Below are 21045 nucleotides of genomic sequence, written 5' to 3'. Positions count from 1 at the left end.
GAACCGTTGATCGGAAACAAACGGCACAAGACTGTGTTCTGTAGAAATCCGTATTGTCTAGCATTATACGTCTGTAGGAACGGAAAGTTCGGTGGATGACAAATTTACGTGCGCTACAAGCGGTGCGTACGATATAGAACCAGGCGATTAAATGTACGATGACCTTTAGTTCGCGTAATAATACTGCTTAGTTAAATTAACAAAGACTGAAGTTTCAACAAAGACTGCCCAGGTAGGCAGCTGCTTGCAATTTCAATGCGTTTTAATCAGCCATTTATTTGACCTTGAATAGATTTAAAAAAAATCGAATAAATTATAACTAGCCAATTTGATTACTTAATAGCTACTCTGGTTTTAGGTGTGGCACGCCAGGTGATGTTATTAGCATGCAAGGTGATAACGATAAGCAATACCCAAGATGCAAAATTATTTATTCAAAGACAAATTTAGGTAGGACCTCGCCTAAAAAATGTTTGCATAGTAGGTAGGTCTAAATAACCTATCCGTTGTATTTCACTTATTTCGCATGTTAGGTACTTTTTACATAATATATGCGAAAGAAGTGAAACTTGAATGGTAAGACTTTGTAACAAGCTCGCGGACATTAAAAAAAATTTGATAACATTTTTGTTTTTATGATAACCATAGCATCTCTATGATAGCACCTAATATCAAAAAAAACAAAAACAGACCTCTTACATCTTGGCAACCATGGGTTCAAAAAACCTTTATTAAATAAGTACTTATTCAATTAAATTTTAAATATTTATTTTACTAAATTTAATAACAGATATAATAAATAACAGCTGGTAAGGGTATATTAATAACACTTTCTTACCTACATACATATTTATATTTATTGCTTGGCAACCCCATAGTTGCGCAGAGGGGAAAGTACCTAGGCAACCTTTATTTTTCAAATCCTACGGATATATTCTCTCTATACTTGGCAACCCCACAGTTGCGCAGAGGGGAAAGTAAAGCCTGACCATAAAAATAAAAAACCTCGCCATGTTGCGGAAAACCAATGGAACCAAATGGAATAAATTTTTATAGGGTAGGTACCTACCTAGCGGTAGGTAGTATAGTGGCAATTGGCATAGACAAATTCAAAAGTGGCGCCCCCAGAGCAGGTTTTTTATTTCTCTGGTCAAGCTTTACCTAGGCTACCTTTATTTTTCAACTTCTTGGGGTATATTCTCTCAGCTGATGCTCGACTTTCATAAATAACTTATCCGTGAAGTTGATTGAAAATTTTTTATTAAGTATCTTTTTTTTCATAATAGATATACAATTGTATATGAATTCTCACTTACCTTGTGCTTAAAATATAAAATAGGTGGGTTAATTTAAACAATAAACGTTAAAACTTAAAATTTACTTCCAGTCTTTACTTACAAAAATACCTACATGAAACAAAGTAAAAAAAATAAAAAACGAGACCCTTATGTACCTTTTTTAACTAACGCCATCTATGGACACGTCTATGGACTACTAACGGCAATTTTTTTCATAGCTAAAATGCAAACCATGTTGAGTTTACTAGTTGGACATCGTAGTTCATGCGCATAATTATAGGTGGCGCTACTTAAATGTAAAATTAACAATTCGATTGCAGCTAAATGTCTGAATTAATATTTATGGTTTAAATCTGTTTATAATAAAAATAAATACTTATTTTCTTCTTATTTATCATATTCGCACATCATCCATCCGATTGTGTTGAAATTGGTGTTGGGACTTGCTTGCGGGAAGGTTTCTGATCCTCACATAGTGCCTGCCATCAACTAATATACCTACCTACCTAATGATAATAAGTAGGTAGAGCGGTGACCAGCGAATCGCATTGCAACGCATGCCAAAATAATTAGTGATGATAAAATCTCTAAACCGAACTAGTAGGTCTATATAATACACTGAACAAAATTGATTGAAAAATGATTCTAGCACTGGAATTCACTGTCAAGATAGGGGCTTCTTTAGGGAACGACATATTGTGTTACGTACAACAATTAATATCATCTGAATGGTCCCCTAAAGAAGCCCCTATCTTGATTCTTGACTATGAATTCAAGTGTAAATTACCTAGCACGACATCCTTTTCACGATTTCACGATGTTCTACCTATATACGAAAAAAACCGGCTAAGTGCGAGTCAGGCTCGCGCAATGAGGGTTCCGTACTACAGTCGTATTTTTTCGACGATTAACGATAATTCAAAAACTATGATGCATAAAAATAAATAAAAATCTGTTTTAGAATGTACAGATGAAGACCTTTCATATGATACCCCACTTGATATAGTCACTCACTTCGAAAGTTGAAAATACTAATTATTAGTTCATGACCACAATTTAATTTTTTTTGTGTGATCTAACCCTAAATTCACGGTTTTCAGATTTTTCCCCAAATGTCAGCTATAAGATCTACCTACCTGCCAAATTTCATGATTCTAGGTCAACGGGAAGTACCCTGTAGGTTTCTTGACAGACAGACAGACAGACAGACAACAAAGTGATCCTATAAGGGTTCCGTTTTTTCCTTTTGAGGTACGTAACCCTAAAAATATCACTACTAGCACGTAGGTCGTAGAAGCAACTACCGAGGCACGAGAAGGAAATAGCTATTTTGAAGGGCATTGTCTCTGTCGTTGCGACCAACAAAACGTCATATTATAGGTATGACTGACAGATACAACGCTCTACATAGCCGAAATTTCATTCTAAAGGCCGATGTAGGTACCTACTTAGATTACTTTCGCAAATTGCAAATAATCATTTGCAATTTGCGAAAGTGTAGTTATTGGTCTACAATATTATATCGATGTCTACAACCGAATTTTAATGAATTTTATATTCTACTATAGTTGCATTAATCGTCTACTTAAATTACGTTAACATCCGATTGAACTTAAATTTTGATCACGTCTTTTTCATTTAACGATTTAGTATAAGATAGGAAAAAATCGTTTTCCTCCCTTAACCCTTTCTCACCTAAATAGTACGGGTAGGACCTACTAGTAGATAAATAGAAAATCCCTTCTCTGCTTTTGTTAACCTTTAAACCGAAAACATTTGTTACTAAAGGTGTCCTTCCGAAACATTTCTTGTCTCGTGCCTGTTGTACAGAACTACACTCAATGGCTATAAAAGAATTGGGGTTCTGTAAAGCCGACATCCATAGAGAGTAAGATCTAATGTGGCTACACATAACAGTGCAGAAGTCCCAAATGATGTCTCCTGGTTGAAATTCCCCTCCATTGACGTAAAAATTTACATGTCCTACTGGAGCGGCCATTCCAAATCCATCGATATTAGTGCTTACAATATCTACAAAATCGGCATCACTTCTGTCAATTCTTTGGTCAGGTCCCAGGTTCCTAAAGCAAGGTCCGGCTGGATCTAACCCAGTTATCCTTGATACAGTCGTGTTAGTTAGATCTCTGTAGTTCTTTGCAATGAAGCTAATTGTTTGACCTCCGAGGCTTAAACCGATGATTTCGAGTTTCTTCGGGTCCAAACCACTATTTGTGAGTTGTACTAACATTTTAGCGGTGTGTTTTCCAACTGGACGCATAAAACGGGCGGCCCTGAAAAGTAGGTATGCGACTTTGTATTATTATTATGTTTTTTTAACACGATGATATGATTGATGTTTATCTACTTGTTGGACATCGACGGTGAGGGTCGTAACCATAAAGTCTTTATTGGAACCAAACAAGTGCCAAAGAAAACTCTGACAGATACAAATTTTACATCCACTAAAGATATTAGAAAAGAAATCAAGATAGCTTTTCTAAAAAATGATATGAAATTTTCACATTTTATACCCTGTAGATTGGTACGAAAGTTTAACATCGCGGATAGTTATAACAACTGTCCAGAAAAGTAAGTACCTAATGGAATTTCATTTCTGGACAGTAGTTATTACAACAGCTGTCCAGAAAGTCACTTGTAACTAGCAAATATGAAAATAATTTCATATAATTATGCCTTTTGGGGTGGAAACCATGAGTTCGTGGGGCGAGGTGTGCTAGATTAATTTTAAGATCTGTCATCCCGCCTCATATTAATCTTGGACGAATGAGTCCACGGGTGACCGGAGGGCTGGCAGTTACTTCGGTCGGTAATGCAACCAGCGTTCTACTGGGCACCTTGCCTCATTTTTTTTATTTTTTTTTTATTTAACAAGTTTATTTTTTAATTACAATGATTTCTTTTTTGCTTAATTTTAGGTTAGGATTCTATTCAGGCGGCTCCTACCTCTGACATAATGTCAGAGACTTTTTTTAGTACCTATTTAGTTTTTATTAAAACTTTTGCGAAATCCGTGACGCACCTTGCCTCATTACAGTGTTGTAGATGATATCTTTGATTTATACTTTTTATATTTATTTATTTTAAAATTTTGCTCCTCGAAATATGTATCATGAGCTGTAATTAAATTTAAACTATGGGACAAAAGTAAATTTTCTCACCCCGGATACTTCATAGTTGTGAACCAATTCGTGTCTAACAGTAGAACGTTGTAACTTGTAGCCCAAGCTCAAATACGTCCTCGCTGTAAGCGTAGCAAATTAAACTATGGGACAAAAGTAAATTTTCTCACCGCGGATACTCCATAGTTGTGAACCAATTCGTGTCTAACAGTAGAACGTTGTAACTTGTAGCCCAAGCTCAAATACGTCCTCGCTGTAAGCGTAGCAAATTAAACTATGGGACAAAAGTAAATTTTCTCACCGCGGATACTCCATAGTGGTGAACCAATTCGTGTCCAACAGTAGAACGTTGTAGCCCAAGCTCAAATACGTCCTTGCTGTAAGCGTAGCAAATATAAAGCTTGGGCTATCTAGAAACCCTCCCACATACAACAAGGTCTTCTTATTAAAGTCCAAGTCTGGATCCTTGGCCAGCTGGGCCATTTGGTAGTAGTTGTATTTTCTTCTCAAAGCACCCGTTGAATCTGGGACGTATAGGGACAGGTGTCTTAGGCTTTTTCGAGTTATGTATGCTTCCTTTTCGGAGCCTGGACCTAGAATGTAAAGAAAGGACGAATATTGACTTTTTTCTTAGTTTATTTGGTTTACCAGCTTTTTACGACCTTGCTGTCACAATTATGGACTTTTTAGGGTTCCGTAGTAAAGAAAGTTCGACCCCTAAGGGGGTGAAATAGAGGTTTGAAATTTGTGTAGTCCACGCGGACAAAGTCGCGAGCATAAGCTAGTAAACAATATCCAAGAATCTCCGTTGCACCCTTGAAACAGTTTAGTTATCGTAAAGTAAATAGTTTAACTCTAGTATGGACACGGACTTCCTTCCGACATCTTAGTAAACATTCTTAAATTATTGGTTTTCAATGTATTTTTAAACTTACAAATACATTCTCTCATTTGCATAGGTATCTCATATTTATCATATTAAAAAAAATATAAAAAAAAATTATAAGTCCAGCAAATTGCTATTGCGTTGGAACCATGTCTCATTAACATCGAAATGACGTCAGCCGAGATAAAAATATACCATCAGCTCGAAACGTCAGTCTAGTGCTGACGTCACTAGAATGACGGCCACGCGAATTAGCAATTTGCGGGACTTATAACAGAAAATATAAAATATAAAATGACAGAAACAACAAACAATAAAATAACAGACAACAAAAAATAAAATAACAGAAACAACAGAAAAATAAAGTTTCAGAAACAAAAACAAAAAAAAACCATGAACTAATATTATGATAGGTAGTTAAAAAAAACCGCCATGAAAATTAAAAATAATTAAAAAGTGTTTTTTATACGATAGTACGGGACCCGTCGTGAGCGACTCCGACTCGCACTTAAACAAAGTTTTGTTGTAAGTACATATTATGATTTTTCCAAGAACAAGCAGTTTAATTACAAATGAACTTGTCAGATTTTCATGTATATAATCTAGGTATTTAATAGGTGTAATAATTTTCAAAAATCTATGTACTGACGTTTCTAGGTTATTAGATTTTATTTGTTCTAAGTAATTACCGGTGTTTTGTTATCACTATCTAGGTTTATATTCAGTTTCGCCTTGACACTTAAACGTTTGAAATATTATTTATAACATCAAGATAATTTTTTAGGGTTCCGTTTTTACAAAGTGCCAACGGGACCCTATTACTCGGCCTCCTTCGTACGTCCGTCCGTCCGTCAGCGGGCTGTATCTCATAAACCGTAATAGTTAGAAAGTTAAAATTTTCACAGAATGTGTAAGTATTTCTATTGCCGCTATAACAACAAATAATACAAATATTGGCCATAGTCTACCACGCTGGCCATGTGCGGATTGGTAGACTTCACACACCTTTGAGGACATTATGGAGAACTCTCAGGCATGCAGGTTTCCTCACGATGTTTTTCTTCACCGTTAAAGCCAGTGATATTTCAATTAAAACGCACATAACTCCGAAAAGTTAGAGGTGCGTGCCCTGGATCGAACTTCCGACCTCCGATTAGAAGGCGGACGTCCTAACCACTAGGCTATCACAGCTTAATAGAATCCTTACACTGTGATAATAATAATAATTATTATTAGTGTGCTATAAGGCTATATAGTATAAAATTCCGTACTTGAGTACCTATTATACCTACTTAGTAGGTATATAGTAATACCTAATGCCATTTAATTATTATTTAGCTTTTTTTATGACACAGAAATGATGTGTTTAAGTACCTATTTTAATAATTCTATGACATTTTATTATTTAAAGCTATGACATTATTATTTAATTTTTTACGGCATGTTAATTATAATTTTAAGGTGCCGTACGGGTTCCCTCAAAAGGAAAAACCTAAAATATCAATTCACCGCCAAAACTTTCGAAATCCACACGGCTTAGGAGTTCAGTACCGTGCAGCATCAGGATTGAAGGGTTGGGACTTGGAATTCAATAACATAGTCTATGCTTGGCATTTACAGTATTATTTCATCAGCAACAGTTTCTGAATCTCTATAGTTTAGGAGTGCTATAGGTACCATGCATCATCAGGTTTGAGGAGTTCAGACTTGGAGAGTAATCATCAAGCCGTTGCTTGATACCTAAAATATCAATTCACCATCAGCAATTCCCGAATCTCCACGGCTTAGGAGTTCAGTACCTTACAGCATCAGGATTGAGGAGTTAGGATCCGAAGTTCAATATTATAGTTTATGCTTGGCATAAAAAATAATATTGCATCATCCGTAGTTCCTGAATCGCTATAGTTTAGGAATGCTGTAACCCTAGCCCTACATCATCAGGGTTGAGGAGTTGGGACTTCGAATTCAAGCATAAAGTCGTTGTTTGGTACCTACAACATTAATTCACTATGAACACTTCCTGAATCGTAATAACTTAGGCGGACAGTAACCATGCAGCATCAGAATTGAGGAGTTGGATCCAGAAATTTTTATGGGACCACTACGGAAACATCCTCTATTGATTAAAAAAAACGAATTGGGTACAACTTGCACCCAAAAATGCAATGTATATATGCTTGGATTTTCCGAATTTCCACCCGAGAAAAGCCAGGACAGGGTACCTAGTCCAGAAGACTGCTGTTATGAAACTCCAACATGTATATGCAATGCATATTATAGTAGGTAATCTGTGACTCCAACCTTTGCTTTAGACTCGTAGGTACATTTTTCTCACTGTATTGTTATGTTTGATGTTTGCATTCGGAAGACTTGACGTGAATGATTTGTGTTGTGACTAATGAGTTCATCCTCTTTTAACTGCCTATCTTAGATTATTTATTCCTACTCCAATGTTGCTTATTGTACAAATAAACTAGTTAAAATCAAGTATTTACTCGTACTTACAAAAATTATATAACCAAACGACTTCCAAAGCCACTACAAAGTAAAAAATGTTTCTACACGTGTATTATGTTGAAGTCGGGCGAGCTTCACGATTTTATTTCTTACTAGCTGCCCCGGCGAACTTCGTACCGCCTAACAGTCGATTCTTTTTCAGGATTTTTTTTGAATTTTTCTCTCAGTAAGAACCATCCCTGTACTTCAAGGAATTAATAAAGTCCGTAAAAAATAAAAAATAAATCGGTTCAGCTGTTCACGAGATTGGCGATCAGCAACACATTCAGCGATTCATTTTTATATAGAGAGATTTCTTTTATTACGCTCGCCCGACTTCATGCATACATACACGTGTTGAAACAAAAGTTATTTTTTTACTTTAAGCTTTTTAGTGTAAGTAGTCATTGCTTGGTACCTAAAATATCAATTCATCAGCAAAACTTTCTACATCCACACAGCTTAGGAGTTCCTTGCACCTTCCAGCAGGATTGTAGAGTTGGGACTTGGCCGAACGGGCCGAATTGAGAACCACCTCCTTTTTGGAAGTCGGTTAAAAAGTCAAAAAGAAAACAGTCGACAGCAAAAAACCTCTCTATATTTTTTTTTAATTAAGGCACCTCATACAGTAATGAAGTAGGGATAGATTATCTAGACTATAGCTGTAGTGCTCAGCCTCCTATTCGGGGTATATCAGCAGTAGAAAGCTGCATTATTACTGTTACTGAGTGACATCAGTATTTATAAATGCGAAAGTGTGTTTGTTTGATGGTTTGTTGGTTTGTCCTTCAATCACGTCGCAACGGTGGAACGGATTGACGTGATTTTTTGCATAGGTATAGATAAAGACCTAGAGAGTGACATATAGGCTACTTTTTATCCCGGAAAATCAACGAGTTCCCACGGGATTTTTAAAAAACCTAATTCCACACGGACGAAGTCGCGAGCATCAGCTAGTAGGCTATATTTTATTTTCAAAAATATTAGAGATCCCTACGAAAATTATAATAAGTTAGGTACACGTTCTAAGCCGGAGCGGGTCGTTAGTTATAGAATACAGCAGAAAGATCGCAAAGGTGCTGTTCAATCGATGCAGTTGCAGTACAAAAAATAATATTCCAAGTCATAACCTTCATAAAGAGTTTGTTGACCCCTATGATAGGACAAGCGGAAAAATCGGAAAGGAGAAATTAATTAACGCGGATGCTGTCGCTACTAAAAAATCGGTCAAGCGCGAGTCGGACTCGGACACGAAGGGTTCCGTACTGTAATTGTACAGGAAATAACACTTGTTTATTTTATTTTAATGGGGGTCATTTTGAAATTTTTACTACCTATTTGTTTGTTAAATAGCGCAATAGAACTAGGCTTTTAATTTTTCTAAGAGGAAACTCATGTACAGTTGGTCTGGTGATGTGCTGACTGCTGTGATGGGCTGTGATGATGATGATGATGATACCAAAGGTATAACATACAAATACAAACAGTTACGAATTTATAACAATACTAGCTTATGCTCGCGACTTCGTCCGCATGGACTACACAAATTTAAAACCCCTATTTCACCCCCTTAGCGGTTGAATTTTCAAAAATCCTTTCTTAGCAGATGCCTACGTCATAATAACTATGCATGCCAAATTTCAGCCCGATCCGTCCAGAAGTTTGAGCTGTGCTTTGATAGATCAGTCAGTCAGTCGCCTTTCCTTTTATATATTTCAATTTTATTAATAAATCTAAAGTTAACAGCCTGAGGCCTATTACGGTACCATACAAGGTATATCTATTAGTCAAACGTATAAAAATTCAAGTTTAAAATGGTAGTTTTATTAATGAGTTCTACTCTCTACAACAACTAGTTTATCTCGTTGATTTTTAAAGTTTTGTTATTTATTTGAATAGGTAAATTATTACCCTAGCTTAACAAGCAAATTATAAGAAGACCATATAGTCTTAAAAATGACTTGTACCTCATGGGGATAAAACTAACCCTTATAGGATCATTGTCTGTCTGTCGCGTCTGTCAAGAAACCTATAGGCAATTTGAAAGGTCTTTGCCTATAGGGTAGGTACCTACCTACTTCCCGTCGACGTAGAATCATGGATGAGTAGGTGTTAATATTATTAATTAATTTGTGGTTACATCACAAAAAAAAGTGTTATTCCTTGTACGATGGCACGGAACCCTTCAAGTGCAAGACCGACTCGCACTTGACCGGTTTTTTTAATAAAAAGCCGATGTCCGAAAAGAGGTCTTCATAAGTTGTACTTATAAGTCATAGCACCCCTTTCGTTCCATAGAGTCATTTTGACTTCACAGAGCCAGATCCGCGCGCCCAGGGCGCTTGCTATATCAAATCCCTAACAGAGGTAGAGAACCTGAGGAAAAGAACCTGTTTCATGGCAATTTAAAAAGAATAAGGTGAAAAAAATGTGTTACTTTAGGTACAAAGTCTCCGGAGGGTTGCCAGGGAAACATACATTAAAAACAGAAATGTAGAGAGAGAGAGAGAGATTTGTAATTGCGACTGAAATCACCAAAAATAGCAATGTTTTTGCCGGACATCCGCAAAAATTAAGCTTTCAAGAACACGCATTATGCGAAAAAAAATTAAACACGTTATAAAATTTACTTAAACTACTTCCTATTTACTGTTTTATTAATATTAATTTTTATGTCGCAAATGGATTAATGCGGATTGTTAATTAATGACAAAGATAAAAATATCTTTGATTAATGCTTAGACCTTGTCCAGAGAGAGGCGAATTTGCCGCGAATCGTTTCGCGCGTTTATTATGCGTATACGTACTACGTACCGTAAACAAGAAGCGTACAACGCGCGTGCATTCATTTCCCTAGAAACACGTGAACTCGCTCAGAAGTTCGGGCATAACCTAGACCCCATACTCCTTGGTTTTGTCTAGAGACTCTCTAGCATTTCATTTGTCGCTATGACGCCTTCAAAAAGTCGCCAGATATCACCATGCGTACAAAATGTTAAGAGTTAAGAGAGTCGCTAAAATCAGTCGCTAGAAAACTAATACAAAAAGAAATGTCGATTTTTTCTGAATAATGAGACTTAATAGAAAAATAAAAACGAGTATCAATAATTAATTCTTTGGTTGTATAAGTGTAGGTACGTCTCATTTTGAATAAACATACCTACCTATTTACCTAAACATTGACCATAATTGACCATTGACATCGTTAATTCGAAATCATCCCAATGGATAAATATTTTAAGACCATCAAGGAACTAACTTTTAGAAGCAATTCAGCCTCATCTCGGAGGTACAAGTTACCTGTAAGACTGTGATCTCCATTTCATGGAGAAATTAATTTTTTTTTTGGACAGTGGCACTTTTCAAAAGTCGGAACTAATTATCCGATTCTGAAAATAATTCTTTCACTGATAACAAGCAACGTTATAAACGAGTACTATAGCTATAAATTATATCGCGAAAGATAAGATAATAATTTAGTAGAGAAAATAAATAATAATTATTTTTGCAAAGATTTAAAAATTATGGTTATATTATATTATAATATAAATATATATATATAATATATGGTTATATTGAAACTAGTCGGGCTAACGTAGAAAGCCGGTGTATGATATATGTATAATTAGTTAAACTAACTAGATCTTGGAATACCTACCTAAAATACTTACATTTATTTTACAGGCATTTCCCAAAACCTTTACCCTAAGGGGGAAAAAGTAGGTATGCATAGACTTAATATATTTGCCCTAAAAATGTATGCAGGAATTCAGGCCACTGGCAATAACCAGCTCTGAATAACGGTATATTTATTTTTAAAAGCTTTAAAAATAATACCTTACCTCTTTCAATATTACGTTATTATCGCCAATTGAAATACTGTGGAATTAAATTATGTAGGTATATGGAATTATATTGTAACATAACACGAAAGAATGTTAACTTTGATGGATAGCCGTAACTGAACGATAATAATCATAAAATATATTATTTTAAACCAGTAAGTAGTAGAGAGATCCTTTTGACGATTCAAAAGCACTTGAAAAAGTATATATGAATGAAAAAATTATATTTCTATTTTATAATAAGACGTACCTACTTAATGCTTATTTTTTTGGATTTAATTGTTCTGAAGATATACAACTAAGCGACATGTCTATCATATTTTTTATGACGTAAACAAAAAATAAATTAAAGGGGAAAAAACAGTCCACTTACAATCAGACAAGTAACCCTTCGGGTATCCTTCCATTTCCCTCGTGCTGTACGTCGCAAGCCCATTCCCCGTCAACAATAACAAACAAAAACTATACAAAAACATTATCACTAATACAGATACACTATAACTCCTAAAACTCGACGTCCTCTTTGTCGCACATAAGCACGTGGGTACGTCCAAACTCGGACAATGTCAATGTCCCAATGTGATTTGCTGTTTTCATACGACCTAGACTCATATTGTTCTAACACGTTCTCATTATCACACGTTACTTAGTAATGAATATATTACTTCTCGAGTATGACGCTGAGTTTCTCTACGTGGAGTGTCCACTGATCAAAACAGAAATAAACAAAACAGGAAAACCAGAGTAATCGACCTCAGCGGGTTGCAAAACTGAAATGGCAGGACACATAGTTCGAAAAACCGGTAGACGTTGTAGTCCCAAGGTACTAGACGCGCGGCGTTGGAAGACCCCGGGTGGACTGACAGCAAACAAGTTGCAGGGAGGAAAAAAGGTTTAGATGGCGCAAGAGCGTGACCTTTGGAAGTCCCTAGAAGAAACCAACGCTCAGCAGTGTACGTCTATCGGTTGACGATGATGATGAAGCTTCGTCAACGATGGTCGATGGCGTTAGAATCTGTAATTTATATGGAAGTCCCCGGGCCGTGTGTATTATGCGCACGCAGACGCCATAACTCCGTGCGCATAGGCACGGCGACTTCCATACAAATTCTAATGGTCGCCGGGCGACTAGTCGAGCGTGCGTAATGGGTCTAGGTGAATCAGTTCTACCGGTAAAATAACCGGACAGACTTGTAATCATGCGAAACAAATATAGCAATGGAAACAGATTTTTGTAGCCAAAACAAAAACCAGGGTGCAAATGTAGGTAGCATTTAAATCGCAATTAGGTACATATTTTTATGTTAATGGTTTACCGGTTTGTCTTATATACTGTATATTCACATACATCTAATTATTTAACCATGTATGAAGGTTTGATAGCAAACAGCATGTTATTTTATAATTTGAACTTGAATAAACCAACCTCGATTATTTTTTATTATGCTGTGAACTAAAATTTTTTTCTATGTTATAATCGAAATAAGTAAAGTATCAACATTATGTAATAATAATGTCTTTCCAACCGAATATCCTCATAAGAAAGCTCAGAGTCACTCAGCGGGCGATGGAGAGAGCTATGCTTGGAGTTTCTTTACGTGATCAAATGAAATGAGGAGATCCGTAGGAGAACAGCTAGAGTAACATAGCTCAACGGGTTGCGAAGCTGAAGTGGCAATGGGCAGGGCACATAATTCGTAAAATCGATAGAAGTTGGATTCCCAAGGTACTGGAATGGAGACCTCGCACCGGAAGACGCAGTGTTGGAAGACCCCGCACTAGGTGGACGGACGATATCAGACGAGTCGCAAGGTGGCATGTGAAAGTTCCTACAAGAGACCTATGTCCAGCAATGGTCGTCAATCGGTTGATGATGATGAACCGAATTTCGGCCACGGCGGCCGATTATCTTCATAGAGATTAGCTAGATGGTTTTTCTCAGAAGATTGGCCGATTGACTAAAATATCTCGGAAAAATATGTCGGATGGAAATCCGACACGACCGGAGAGAGAAGTCGGTAAAATCGCCGGTCCTGCGCCTGATCAACGTAATACCTATTATTATACCTATCTCTTCAGCACGAAAGTTGTGATTATCACATTGCTACACTATAATCGCAATAGGGTGTTGGACTGTATTAATAAAATTATGTGATGTTTTGTATGGCGGCAGCTTCTGGGGCTAGAATTCATTATAGGTATTAACGAGAATAATTTGAAAAGATCACGATTTTTATTTATTTTTAACATGAACGCCACGCTGTGAGGAAGGTGATTAATGACGTCACAATCCATAAACGACAAAAAAAATCAATTTTTAACATTATGCATTTTTAACATAAAAATAAGAGTAATTTCTGCGGGAAAATATTTTTTATGTTAAAAAAAATTAAAAATATTTGTCGTTTACGCGTTGTGACGTTATTAATCGCCTTCCGTATAGCGTGACGTTAATAATTAATTATGTCAAAAATAATGGAAACCAGCGCCATAAACTACCGCTTTACAAAATATCACATCATTTTATTACTACAGTCCAAAACCCTATTGTTATGATTAGCTGTATGTATAGTACCTATCCTAACAGTAACAGGGCATTTTGGCCAATAGCTAGAGAAAGTCAAGATCTCTTGGTCAAAAAGACCCCTCGAACTGGAGTTCTTAAAAACGACTTATCAGCTAGTTTTGTGGTAACGTCTAAACAACAAAACTTCAGTATCATCAAAACAACCGTATAAAAACAATTTCCTAGAGACGTAGGTAGGTACTATGTTCTCGATTATGCACAGCAAAAAACACGTCAAATAATATAATTATCTTTTTCAAATTATTCAACTGTTTATATTTATGCTAACATTAAGCTTACATAAAGGCCACAGTACACATTGGCTCAATGCGTTTGACAGGAGTCGGCCAACTGTTATCGGCTTCTTCTTTAAGGCCCAAAGACACGGGTCTGCCCGCGAAATTCAAATTTAATTTCGTTTTTCACAATTTATAAACAAATGTGACAAGGTAGATTATGGCATTCAAACTTTGTTGTATTAGTTTATAACTTGCGAAAAACCAAATCAAATTGGAATTTCGCGGGCAGACCGTGTCTTCCACCTTAAGTAGCTTTAGTTTTAAGTTGGCGTTACATTTACAGTAGGTAGGTACCCGGCAGGAAATATTGTACATCGACCTTTAGAAAGAGATAGCGGTTTCGTAGAGCGTTGCCTCTGTCGTTGAGACCAACAAAACGTCACATAGGTACGAGTGATAGAGACAATGCTCTACGAAGCCGAAATCTCTTGCTAAAGGCCGATGTACAATATTTCCTGCCGGCTTCTGTACCTATTTATTCACTATTTTTATTTATTACCAAAGCACTTTACTCATGTGACCAAAGTTGAAAAAGTGTGTATACCGTAACAATTGTTTTTGTTTTTTTAAAGAATATTAGCCATGTTAAATGACGAATATTCCCCTTTCCTCTCCAATTGCAAGAAAGGGATAGAAGACCCTCCCACTCCAAAATTAAAATGCCTGTAACTTTGTAAATCTTAGTTGGATTTTAATATTTTTTCAGTGTACGTCATTATTTTTATCCTAGTTTATAATAAAGTAATAAATTCAAAAGTAGGAAAATACCCAATTGGCTGAGTACATTGGGCCAATATGTATAGGCTCATAAGCAAAAATCTTATCCGAGAGTAAAAAAATTGTAAAAAAAATCAAAGTGTTAAAGTTGGTAATAAATAACAAGTTATCTAGACTGGTTAAACCACAACTTTTAATGAATACTGTTATTTACCACATCGAAGTCCTTTTGTTCGAGATTTTTATGGTACAACAAAGAAACCTGTAGGTAAAATTTATGGGAAAAACTTAATTTTTAGGGTTCCGTACCTCAAAAGGAAAAAGGAACCCAGGATCACTTTGTTGTTTGTCTGTCAGTGTCTATTCGTCATGTCTGTCAAGAAAACCTATAGGGTACCTCCCGTTGACCTAGAATCATGATTTTTAGATAGGTAAGTAGGTCTTATAGCACAAGTAAAGTAATAAATCCGAAACCCGTGAATTTGTGGTTACATCACAAAAAAAATGTGTTCATGAAATAATAATTAGTTTTTCAATTCTCAAAATTAGATAACTATACCGGGGGGATCGTATGAAAGGGCTTTACCTATTCTAAAACAGATTTTTATTTATTTTTATGCATAGTAGTTTAAGATTTATCGTGCAAAATGTCGAAAAATTACGTCTATAGTACGGAACCCACGGTGCGCGAGCCTGGCTCCCACTTGGCCGGTTATTTTGTTTTTATAATCTACCAATTTACAATATTAGTTTGCTAAAAATACTGCCATTTTTTTAGTATTATTTACATCGCCGCAAAAAAGATATAAGTAGATAATATACAGAACTAAGGGGTTGAGAAAAATTTTAAAAGCCACTATTTCTCACTATGAGTTTTCATTACACAGACAGATAGCACTAATTACCAATTAATTAAGGTTTTTGCATGTTTTTATCTTGTGAAGTATGTCCGTTGCAGCATTCGCAATATGTATCTAATCGAACACACGAGGAGATTAAAGGTTCAAAGCAATATAGCCTTTTTCCTCGAGAATAAAAGTTATTATCGCTTGTAGAATAATATAGAACAATTGATTGAGATGTGGCTGTGATGATGGTTATCAAATAATCATAGATTAGAAGTCATGACCGGCTTATCGTTACTTCACCTGAAAATAATGTTAAAACCATTCGTGTTGTTCAACATCATCATCGTCAACCGAGAGACGTCCACGGCTGGACATAGGTCTCACGGCTGAAGCTTTCCACCAGACCATAAATTTAGAAATTATAAAATTCCAAACCCCTGCCAGGAATCGAACCCGGGACCGCCCACTAATAAGACCACAGCGTTTACTACTAAGCCATAGAAAAATTATATCATAAAAACCATGAAATAAGTCTAAAATCATAAGATTTATATATACCACAGGTTTCCTAGAACTGGTTTGGGATGCTCCAAGGAAGGAAAAATTAATAAACTAAGAAAAAATAAATGTTAGAAACTTGTTCACGAATATAATTAGGTAATTACGTCATCTTGTTAATTTGGAGGTTTTGAAGACAGACAGGTTTTGAAGACAGACATCTTAGTATCCTTTTTATGATTTCGAGGTAAATTGATATGTCAAACTAGGCACGTAGATACAGCATGGAAGTACTTAATTATATTTTTATCGTGTACCAAGGATACTTTATGTACTTATGATTTATTGTTACTTATAAAAAGTCCTACGTGACAATGGCGAAAGATATAAAAAGATTTAGACACATTGTATTATAATTTTATAAACAGCGATATAATTGTTTCACTAGATGGGGCGCTTCATAGTAACATGACGACAAGTTCCAACGAACATCCGTGACTGCACTCCTGTCAATCGTAATCAGGTTAGACGTAGTCCATTTATAAAAAGTGGCCATCGTAAATTTGGCCCATAGGTGCCGACACATGAAACTATAATTATAGAATCAACAGTATATATAAAAAGTACAGCAATTAATTGTAAATAATGTTCCAAATTATTTTAATGTATGTATGTATGTATATACTTTATTGCACCACAGAAACACAAATGACAGGTTACAAAAAGAAATCTTAATAAGTAGGTACAAAAAGGCGGTCTTATCGCTAAATAGCGATCTCTTCCAGACAACCTTAACGCTAGGGAAAAAACGAACAAATGGACAATGGGAGGTGGTGTAAAATAAACCTAAATACCAATAGGTAAATAAACTAAACCATATACTAAGAATATAAAATACATATTGTTAATACACTAATACATACAAATAAAATATAATAGACATACATAAGACTACATAGATATATATACACATATAGATTTAAATAATAAACTATGCCGTTACTGATGATAGCAAAGAGATAGGTAAATGATCTTTGACGTCAATTTTAAATTTGTTAAGGGATTCAGTTTAATTCTTTATTTTCCATAGGATCGATTTTCAAACTGGACAAACGCATCGTATAGTAAGGTTTTTCCACTTGATAAATTGTTTCAAATACATGTATTATACATAAGTATTAAAAATACTCCATATCATTTTTTACAATAAGTATATGCTGTGCACTTTTGGGCCAAATCTCGGCATTCCCTTTCATATGAGAAGCTTTCACATGATCTATGTTCGTAGAAAGGGATTGCGTCCAAAGCGGATTGCGATTGACGGAGTGCGGACACCGATGTTGGAACATGTTGTTACTACCTATGTATGAGGTGCCGCATCTAGTGGAACATTTATGTCGCTGATTACCTATGTATATAAATGACTGATATAGCCTGCGACATCATTTACGTGAATTTAGCTTTTTAAAATCCCGTGGGAACTCTTTGAATTTTCCAGGATAACAGGTTCAAAATTCGTCAAAATCAGTTAAACGGTTAGGTTAGGTTAACGGGTCTTTAAAACGTGTCAGACAGACATATTTTCGCATTTATAATAGTACCTATAAGGTAAACGTAATCGGATTATTTGCATACCAACTTATTAATAAGTCACGGTCTCTTAGGCTCTTTACGCACTTTGTGTGAATTTGCGCAGGTAACAACAGTATACACGCACCCTTAAGCTGTTTACGCATTGCATCCGATCCGAATTCCAGAATTTAGAGCTTGGGGTGCTCAACGTAAAGAGCTTAAGGGTGCGTGTATACTGTTATTACCCGCGCAAATTCACAAATGAAAAAATTAATAACTTTCAATTTTATATTTGACTAGCTGATGCCTGCGACTTCGTCCACAATCCACAAGGATTTCGCTTTTTTTAAATCTTGAAGAAACTTTTTAACTTTCCTGGATAAAAGTAAATGGCACTCTCCAGCCCCCCAATTGTGTAAGAATAACCATTTCATGGCTATCGCAATCGTCAAGAAATTCTGCCATTTGATTGGTTGATTCGCTGTTTACATTTTTTTCACAGCCAATCAAAGGGCAGAATTCTTGACGATTGCGATAGCTATGAAATGGTTATTCTTACACAATTGGGGGGCTGGTCTTTAAATCGAATAGCTAACAGACAGCATCAAATGCCTGCACCATTCATTTATTAATTAACAAAGTACATACAATACAAAATTAATATAAGAATTCTGCATAATAATATAGTACACTAGCTGACCCGCCCCGGCTTCGCTCGGGTGGAATTTAAAAAATTCAAGGTGGGGGTTGAATTTCCAAAAATCCTGAAATTCATATTTCTTCATTTGTTACCGAAAACCCAAATACCAATTTTCATGCAAAAAACTTGAAGAATGACGGACTTTCATACAAACTTTCATCCCTTATTTAACCCCCTTGGTAGTAGAATTTCCAAAAATTGTGAAATAAGTATTTTTTATTTTCAACCTTAAACTGAAATATCAATTTTGATCGATGTAACTTCAAAAATGACGGACTTTCATACAAACTTCCATCCCCCATTCAACCCACTTAGGGGTAGAATTTCAAAAATCCTTTCTTAGTGGACACCTACTCTTTACAAAGAACACACCCTCAAAATTTCATGTTTCTAGGACCAGCGGTTTAGGCTGTGCGTTGATATATATGTCAGTCAGTCAGTCAGGACTTAGAATTTCATATATATCTAAAATAAAGATTACTGCAGCGGCCTGAAAAGGCCAAGGCTTGTATAGTACTTTTCTTAAATAATGCGCAGAAATTAAAACTAAGTAGTAGGTAGTAGACCTCCTTGGTTGTCATGTTTCGGAGTAAACGATCGTTCCATTTTTAAATTACACGACAGATATGAATTTAAGTTATGTAATATTTTAATATTTTATTTGGCCGGTAAACCACGACAAATATGGATTTTCATACAACTTTTGCCGGCCGCTGCTTGCATGTATTTGGTCAGTACAGCAATTTCGATATTATATCTCGAAGAAAGTTGTCAAAATAATGCTTTTTTTTCATAGATTAAATTGGTGTCGCTACGCTCTACGCTTTTTACCATCGATCACAGAACTTGAAACATGTTTGAGAAAAAATTATTGTAATAGCGCCTGAAATAATTACGACAGCAAATAAATACGGTGACCGGATCCATTCACAAAAAACATGTACCTAACAAAGTTTCATTCCACAAACAACGTTTGGCAAAATTAGGATTCATTTTATCATCGTTATAAAACTTCTGGTTCAACAAATAATACACTTGACAAAACAAATTAAATAACAAATTGCATTTTTTTTATAAAATGCCCTCCCCCCATAAATTAAATTCAGGATATTATAGGACTTTTTTTTTATTCAGATACAAGTTAGCCTTTGACTGAATAAGGATAAGAAAAAACAGGCACATAGTACTTAGGCTGCAAGAGCGAGAAAAGCAAGCTCTGTAGGGCGATTGTCTAAAACCTGCATCAATCATTATTACAATCTCAATTGTTCTGATTGGCTGAATTTGTGCGATTCTTGTTGCAATAATGCATTGTGGCCAATAGTGAGCGAGCATTAACCAATCAGAGATGATTGCGATCGTGACATTGTAGCTGTCAAACAACCGCGGTAGGGCCGCGGGACTCGGGGCACTCCGACTCGGATAGGTTAGGTTAGAAGGGGATAGCGGGGTCTTACAGACTCCGAACAGAACAGAACAGAACAGAACAAACGAAATACACTGTTTGCCTATCAGAAAAAAAGAGCAATTTGCGAAAAATATTATTTGCGGTTCACTAACGATTAATCAAAAACGTATAACGGTATAACAATTTAACAAAATTGATCATTTCACCAAAAACGTTTCAAAAACTAATCAAATCTCAAACGTTGTATTCCGCAAACATATTATTTTACAAATAAACATTTGACAAATATTCTATTAACAAATGTTTTACTTTGTAAATGTGCTGAATGTTAAAATATCCATACTCATATTATAAATGCGAAAGTGTGTCTGTCTGTCTATCTGTCTGTCCGTCTGTCTGTCTGTCTGTCTGTCTGTCTGCTAGCTTTTCACGGCCCATCCGTTCAACCGATTTTGACGAAATTGGGAACAGAGATAGCTTGCATCCCGGGGAAGGAAAAAGGCTACTTTTTATCCCGGAAAATCAAAGACCCCACAGGGTTTTAAAAAATGAATGAGGGCGCGGGAATCATCCAGTTATCTATAAAAACGAGCAAAACATCACGTTTGTTGTATGGGAGCCCCCTTAAATATTTATTTAATTCTGTTTTTAGTATTTGTTGTTATAGCGGCAACAGAAAAACATCATCTGTGAAAATTTCAACTGTCTAACTATCACGGTTCATGAGATAGGTACAGCCTGGTGACAGACGGACGGACAGCGGAGTCTTAGT

The 21045-nt window shown here is 35.8% G+C and overlaps 1 protein-coding gene across 1 annotated transcript; it reads right to left on the bottom strand.

Annotated features, from left to right (window-relative positions):
* Positions 1-1376: 1376 nt before the first annotated feature.
* On the bottom strand, positions 1377-12228 carry LOC117988135 (lipase member H-B-like). Its single transcript, XM_034975254.2, has 3 exons — positions 12039-12228; positions 4740-5031; positions 1377-3589 (listed from the first exon to the last, which is right to left on the bottom strand). The coding sequence occupies exons 1-3, from the start codon at positions 12139-12141 to the stop codon at positions 2911-2913; spliced, it is 1074 nt and encodes a 357-aa protein (XP_034831145.1). The 5' UTR covers positions 12142-12228; the 3' UTR covers positions 1377-2910.
* Between the last annotated feature and the right edge of the window lie 8817 nt (positions 12229-21045).

The sequence above is a fragment of the Maniola hyperantus genome, chromosome 14 (assembly GCF_902806685.2).
Source record: "Maniola hyperantus chromosome 14, iAphHyp1.2, whole genome shotgun sequence".
Classification (NCBI taxonomy): domain Eukaryota; kingdom Metazoa; phylum Arthropoda; class Insecta; order Lepidoptera; family Nymphalidae; genus Maniola; species Maniola hyperantus.
The sequence above is the reverse complement of the archived record's forward strand: the minus strand, read 5'-3'. Positions and strand labels throughout refer to the sequence as shown.

Coding starts and splice junctions, on each gene's coding strand:
- LOC117988135 (XM_034975254.2), bottom strand. CDS start 12,141: ATGTTTTTGTATAGTTTTTGTTTGTTATTGTTGACGGGGAATGGGCTT. Junction 5,032..12,038: donor GAAGGGTTACTTGTCTGATT/GTAAGTGGACTG, acceptor TTTACATTCTAG/GTCCAGGCTCCGAAAAGGAA. Junction 3,590..4,739: donor ACCACTATGGAGTATCCGCG/GTGAGAAAATTT, acceptor CCTACTTTTCAG/GGCCGCCCGTTTTATGCGTC.